General features: G+C 41.0%; 1 protein-coding gene across 2 annotated transcripts in view; it reads right to left on the minus strand.

Moving 5' to 3' along the window:
• ephb6 (eph receptor B6) overlaps positions 1–5,664 on the minus strand; it is a 41,171-nt gene extending 35,507 nt beyond the window's left edge. For both annotated transcript variants that reach the window (XM_083918823.1, XM_083918822.1), the window contains exon 1: positions 5,595–5,664. In XM_083918823.1, the coding sequence (XP_083774949.1) occupies positions 5,595–5,652 (58 nt within the window). In that variant the 5' untranslated portion in view covers positions 5,653–5,664. The remainder of the gene's footprint in view (positions 1–5,594) is intronic.
• Between the last annotated feature and the right edge of the window lie 2,063 nt (positions 5,665–7,727).

The raw sequence follows: 7,727 nt of genomic DNA on the forward strand, positions 1-7,727 counted from the left end.
TATAAACAAAAAGGTTATGTTATAACAATTACAAAAGAAAGAGAGAACCCTTATTAGGACAGGTTTCTGAAGCCATTCGATCGTATGAGAAGCATTTCTGAAGACTAAACTGGTGTTTTAAGATGAGAAGATCTATGCCACTCTCCTGTCTGTCGGTTAAATACGATGCTACCACCAACATAACTAAGCAAAAAGACTGGAAACAGGCTTTGTCGAAAAGTAACATCTGTCTACCAGCACCTTTAAAGCTTTCAAATGAACACACTATATATTTCCGTACAAACACATAAATTGCTGGTAGGCTGACTTTTTAGCGTTAGCCCAGCTGTTTCCTCCTGTTTCCAGCCTTTATTCTAGAGTAAATTGTGGTTCCATATTTACCATACAAAAGTAACATGTTCACTGGAGTAATGTGTGCATAGTGGAAATACAGAATCAAAACCTAAGAGCAAAGAAATGTGACTTACTTATCAGAGACAGAACCTGCTACAAACATATTTTCATCACCATCCCCACCCTCAACAGCTACTTACAAGAAGGAATGTAAATCTGAGAGGAGATCAGTTTACTGTAATCTCATTGTGTCATTTCTGAATAGTGAAGCCTTCAACAATCAAACTTGCTGTTTAGTCGCTGCCAACGTGCAAACTGCCAAGTGCAGCTTTAACATGAAATTTAAAACGCCAGACTACATTCCTATGTCACAGCAGTCCATACCACGTGTTCATTTTTCAATTACATTTGGGCTCTGACTCGTTGCCTGTCCGCACAGGCTTATTATCCGTGGCACTATCTGCCATGACACTGACTGACTCAAAGCAGAGAATCTTGGCGCAGACACCTGACGGCTTCAACCTCTCATATCACAACTGGCAGATATGTCATTCATTTGAGAAATTACAGAGCTCTTAACAGCCACAGAAAACGATGTTGTTTTTAAAAAGTACACACAAAAACACAACTAAAAATAACGCTGGGTCACAGTGTAGTGTTGCGGTGTCAATGATGGGGATGCTGCTTCCTCCACTTCACACCAACATGTGATTTCTCTCTTTTTGCAGCTCGGTGCACATACAGTCAGGAGGGACGAGAACAGGAAGCTTTTCAGGGCTGTTAGTGGCATCCGTCCTATACTGCACCCCCACTGTGACAAGCATGCCATTTATTTTCTTATCACACTTTCTCTAATTCATCATGTCCTGAAAGGGCAGCTTACTACACCCAGGATCAAGGATAGCAATCTGCCTAATTCACATCCAGTTATAACCAGAAACAAATGACAGCAGGAAAGATGGCCTGGATGACCTCAAAGTGAGAACGTCAACATGGCTGTAAGTTGATACAGCCGGGTGTTTTTCTTTTGTCAGTGGTGGGAGAAGTATGTAGATCCTAATCATTGTACGTTCCAGTACTACAATGCAAAAATACTCCATCATACATACGTCAGTGATAAGAGTAATCAGTGAGTCAAAATCTAAATTAAATATATCAAAGTAGAAGTACCCAATGTGCAGAAAACTGGCCCATGTGAGTGATTTATTATGATATTTAACTTCATTAGATGCTTAATGAGAGCTAGAAGAATAAATGGGCTGGGCAAATATGTTGGCTAGTATTGGGTTATTGCAGATATACTGTGTATGTCTGTCAATATGTAAATTTAAAAAACGGAGTACAGGAATGCCAAATAAAAATGTAGCTCCTCTATTACATAGTGTGTCCACGAGAGCGCACTAATATGCCCAGCTTAGTACACATCTTGGTCACAATGAAATCTTGGTAATAAAAATAATGAATGTCAGTATCATGTATCAGTTGGTCTATATATCATTAAAACTGATGTAGCAGTGCCTATGTAACAGTTCAGCACATGTATTCATTTTTCAGACTTTTATCTGGTCTTAAAAAAACACACACATACACTAAAATGGAATAATAATAAAATAATAAAATAATATGACCTTTTCAAAGATGTAAACATAAACATTCCAAAACGGTCCTAGTTTAATTCCTGCTGCAGTGTATGTGAATGACATCAGCTGACAGGAAGTTAACAAGGAACAGGGCTGTTGCCTAGCAATGGAATTCCGTTGAAAAGGTCTATAAATAATATAAAATAATAATAAATAACGGTTACAGTAATGAAATACATTTTTGTAAATTCAATTTACAATTTAAGCAAATGTATAAACAAATGTACAATTCAGTAATTACCTTAGAGTTACTTATTTCACTAACACTTGCTGCTTTGTTCGCTGTCATCACCGGGAGTTAGACGGTGGTTTGTGTTTTTCAGTTGATAGACGTGTCTATGGTTAGCTTCCGCCAGAAATGCGACTCCGCCGTCAACGTTGATTGCAAAGTTGTCTTACATATGTTTTGTCTTTTAGATGTCTTGCTAACGTTAGCCCGTGGTACGTGACTACTTTCAGGAGTCACTTAACGCCAGTTTAACACAGTCTATGGTTTGACGTTAACTGGAATGTGTAAAGGCGAAGTAACGCTAGAGTTCGGGACTCTTCGGGACTCTTCGGCAGCTGTGAGTCGTCACCAGTTACCGATGGGGCTAGCCGCTAAAGTTGATTAAGCTAGCTGCTGGATGGTCAAATCCTTCCAAATGGTAAGTTAGCCTACTGCTTCTTAAATAACAATTCATTCTTTCTGAATTTTACACGTATTAAATACAAAATAAAATACGTGTTTAAAGACACGTTTGACGGACATGGGGCAGAGTAACGTAAGTAACGAGTCAAGTAACGAATATTGTAACGCATTACTTTTGCGGTTTATTAGAGGAACTGTGTCAGCAGTCGGACAGTTTTTGGCTAAATGAACTATCAAACTTTGTGTTTAACCCACACATATGAATGATGGTGTAATGTTTTGAGTTAATTTAATGGTGTTAAACTAAAGTCTAAGTATTATCATTTTAACGGCCTAATTTAGCTTTGTGTTTACAAGAGTCGTCAAAAGGACGCTAACACCGGACACCCTGATCTCCTCGCCGTAAATACTGGGAGCTGCTGTTCATCCACATTAACATAAATGTTGTCAAAACTTGCGGAACCATACTTCAGTCCTTCACAATAAAATTACATGCTTTAACAGCTCCAAAAAACACGCAAAGTCTTCTTAATTTACATGTTTTAATGTAAACCACCACCTGAACCGCTCAGGCTGAGCGTCGCCCGAACGGTCTGACTGCTTTCTCTCATCAGCGTCACTTTCATTTACCAATTTGACATGTAAATGCCTATGTATAAATATGAGACTTTACTTCAGAACTTACAGTTCACAGTAAAAGCAACACAAAAAGACCGGGAACTGCTGCAAATCAGATCCGTCCGGATAGGGCTAATACCAGCGACCGGCATCCGACGGGTGATACATTCCCTATAAGTAATATCATTTATTTTTCAATGAGTAATGTGAGTAATGAGTTATTTGTTAGTATCTTGCCCAACACTTGGAAACATTGGTTTAATGCACAGCAACGTATTGTATTGTAAAGCTCTTCATAGGGACTATGAACAAAACAATATATAGAATAAGTAGAAAATATTGTAAAAGAAAAATATTCCAAAGTGTACGTCGGTGCACTAATAGAGCATGTAGTTACTTTCCACCACTGCATATACAGTAATACCTGCAAAACACCTGTTTCTGTAAAAAGGCAAAGTCATTTGCATTTTAACCAGTTTTGTTACTGGTAAACATTTTAGTCCACCGGCCTGCTGGCCTGTTGCCTCATGGCAAAATCCGATTTAATTTCCTTTTTGGGTTATGACATAAGTTCCACTAATGATACAAGGTTAATTTCAGGATCTGCATCAGTGCATCAGCATCACCACTCAGCCATGACAGGAAGAGCTGGAGGGGCATCAGGTGGGCCTTCTGCACAGACCTCCCCGAAAGTGAGTTAATCCAATGTGAGCACGCAATCTCTGACACAGATCCAACAATTTAGAAGCCAGCCATGTGGCTTCACATCAGCACCTCACATCAACAATGCATGTGGGCGAACGCATCAACACTTACACAGGCAACCAGAGAGAGTGATGAATCAAGCACCTTGTCGCTCACACACGGCTCTATAGTTTGTCTGCACGCATAGAGACAGAAAACTAGCTAGAAATGAAGTCTAAAAATGACACTTTTTTATGGTTTGTGGTGGATACACAGATATACTACAAAAGCAGTACAGACAATGAACAATAGACATACAGACAGTAAACATATCAGTTCAGCCAGTCACTCCAGACAGACACGTCATTTATGGCGATCAAAGCCGAGGGAAATGCTAAATCCTCCCAGTGACATAACTAGATTTTTCAATATATGTGGATTTATATGAACGTCCATGATATTGGGTTAATACTGTATTACTAAGAGCTCTATTTCAATTACACAAACAGTCAGTAGGCCAGTAACAGTGAGGCCTCTCTCCCTCTCTATCATTCTGTCTCATCCTAGTCCAGACCATCTGTTACAAACGCAGCTCAAATCTGTGGCATGAGGCTGACATATACCTCTGTTATAGTCTATTACTGACACACACCTCGCAGTAAACTGAGGCCAATGGGAGATGAGCATGAACAGGTGCAGCTCTTTCCAATGTGCAGCCAGATCCTTTGAAAGTAATTTGTCTGCTGACTGCTGAAATCCTCTCGAGTGTTGGGGACAGGATGTAGGAGTGTATAGGCACACACACCTATTAGAGTTCACGCTTACTGATATGTACAAATGCACACACACATTTAAAGGTAGTTTAGTCATCAAATTAATGTCAAGTTTCTCGAGTCAGCCCACTCTGATCTGACACTTAATAGACAGAGTTAAATATTCCAGTCTCTCAGTCTCTCTCTTTACTAACTCACTCACTCCTGCACTTTTTAGTTAGTTAGACATGTAGTATTTCTATGTATATAGACTAGAAGTGTGAAGAGTTAAGAGCAGACACATTCAATTGAGCCAAAGGGCACTGATAACAGCACCAGAGAGGGCGCAAGGGTCTCTGGCTGTCACATCCATGAGATCAAGGGTGACCCGGGGGTGGGGGGTCGCCAAATACATAGGCAAAGAGAAACGGGTAGTGCAACTTATTATTCATTTGTCTCCTGCTTCATTTCCATATTCTTTTGTTGCGTGAGCTTGATAGGCCCCGGCACGCACCTGGCACCTCCATGCCAACAAAGTCCTATCTGATGTGCTGCCACAGTGGCACACACAAGCATCTTCATACATATGCATACACACAGATGCACTCAGACACAAAACTAGCGCAAGGGACTAAGCAGGAGGGGAAAGGTGGTTTTTACTCAGGAGTTCCCAAGCTGAAGGTGGGGGCCCCAAAAAATTGAGAATTAATCAGACTTTCTTGTGGTATTGCGTGCCACAGTTTCACACATTGTCAAAGTGCCCAGCATTCCCACAGAGCCACATTCTTAGAGCACTATTACAGAAGCATACCAAGTGTCCATCCTTCACTTGTGGGCTCCTTACAAGCACATGATGGGAGCGCTGTGCAAACTCTCCATCCGGCTACACTCACACAAACACACTCATGCACGCAATCGTAAAAGTTTAGTTCTTACCTTCCTCAGCTGAATTGGGCTGAAAAAACAGACAGAGAGACAAAAAGACACTCCACATCTCCACTACAGAATGACACTGACAGAGAGAGAGGGAGGGAGAGAGCATGGAAGAAGGAGATAGAGTGAGTTTGTGTGACAGAGCAAGGGAGAGGGGGGTGGGAGAGGGGGTGGAGTCTGTTTGCTCCCTTTATCAGAGAGAGAGAGAGAGAGGGAGAGAGGGAGGATGGGGGGGTGGATGGATGAGGGAAGGAGAAAAATATTTACAGAGCACCACATACAATAAGTACACTGCCAACAGAGGAAGTAAACAAAACACCGTTGTCAGAGAGACGGGGTAAAAGAAAGAGATGAGAAAGAGTGAGAATGGGAGAGGTTTTATTTTTTTAATTGAGAGAAACAAAGACAGAAAGTAAGCGGGAGTCAACGAGAGCGACAGAGGGAAAAGGAGGTGGAAAAATTAATAAACAAGTTTGTCTGGTCTCTTAAACAACTGTCTAGACACGTCTAACAACGTCACTTCTAGTTCTCCTCCAAATGCCTCGCACAAATCTCAGCAAGGCCACCTGGCAGACTGTACTTCAAACTGTGGCATCTCTCACATGTTTGGACACTTTGCTAGCTTGCATTTTTCAAGCTGTGGCATGTGAGTGCTTCTTTTTTTCCTTTTTTTTCTTCATCTCCCTCAGTTCTACCTTTTTATGGAAAATAAATATAATTTAGACACATTTTTGGTTATGTTCTCCATCCTCCCTTTTTCTAAACACTCCCCCTTCTTTCCCTTGTCTCCCCTCTGTCTCTCAGACACACTCCTCACCTCATAGGATTTCTCATCCAGACAGTATCTAGACACGCACTCATACACACACGCACACACATTCAAACACAGAGCTGAACATCCCTCTGGCTCATGCCCGCCACTCTCTGGTCAGACTGCAGTACTGCAGCTTGTTGATGGGCTTTCATGCTCCAGTTCACGGCATTGAGTCAGACTTTAGTGGACTCTTGCAGGGAGATGTTGCCTATTGGCTTGACACAGTTAGATGGCCCCATTCCCAGCCAGCCGGGGGCCCTTTACCCAAGGCTCTTTGCTCCGAGAGGTAAAGTGAAGAGGGAAATTAATCACAGTCCTCCAGTCATTAAGTGGGGAATTAAAGCTTCCGTTTTCAGTTTTTCAGAAATAACTTACGACTAGACCAGACTACCTACAGGAGCAGTGCGTGGTGGCCGTTTGCTGAAACTGCTGCTCGCACAGGTGTGTCCACACAGCGCTGCCTACCTTTCTACATTGAGATTTGCCTATGATAATGGCCTCATTAATGTTTCATGTCATTTCATTACAGATGTCCTATATATATATTTTTCTTTAAAACAGAGAAGGTTGAGATTATGTCCATGAACTATACAGAAAATTATAGTTAAACCTGTTCACATAGGCGCTGAAATAAAAAGCAACAGGTTTGGCGACACACACACACTGCTGACGCGAGATGTGTGTCCCGGCCGTTACTCCCTGTGCCAGCTTAAATCTGTCTGCAAAATGTTTTTTCATCTGAAGTCGATAAATTAGTTAATCGTTGACCTGTGAGCAATTATGGTTCCAGGTTCCCAAGTGTGAGTGTGTTCTGCTTCTTTTAGTCTTCTGTGATCGTAAACTGAATATCTTTGGTTTGGTTTAGACTGTTTTAAGAATTCGCCATTTGCTCTGGGAACTTAATTATAAATAATTTAATTGAGAAAATCTATCTTATTAGTTGCAGCCCTAATGTTGTTTAGTCTCCTCCATAAAAAAGTAAAATCAACATTTATTCACTTACAACTACACTCATAAAACAGCAGCAAAGACCTGTAATTTTAGAGGAATGTTTTCTTTAGAGCAGAAATGTTAGAAGTACATTTTCAGGGGAATTCCACTTTGAGGTAAATGTTCTCTCACATCTCTACATGTGTTCTGGTTTGGCTTTTGAAGCTGCGTTGACCCAAGAAGATATATGAGCTCATCTTTCCTCATACACCCACTCCTAAAAATGTCATCCCAACCATGGATATATCTTTTTAAACCGAACTGTTCAGCAGCAGCAGCCACAGAGGGAAACTGAACTCTGGTTTTCAGATCATGGCTTTATTTCAGTATGT

The sequence above is a fragment of the Echiichthys vipera genome (genome assembly GCF_963691815.1).
Source record: "Echiichthys vipera genome assembly, chromosome: 8".
Classification (NCBI taxonomy): Eukaryota; Metazoa; Chordata; class Actinopteri; order Perciformes; family Trachinidae; genus Echiichthys; species Echiichthys vipera.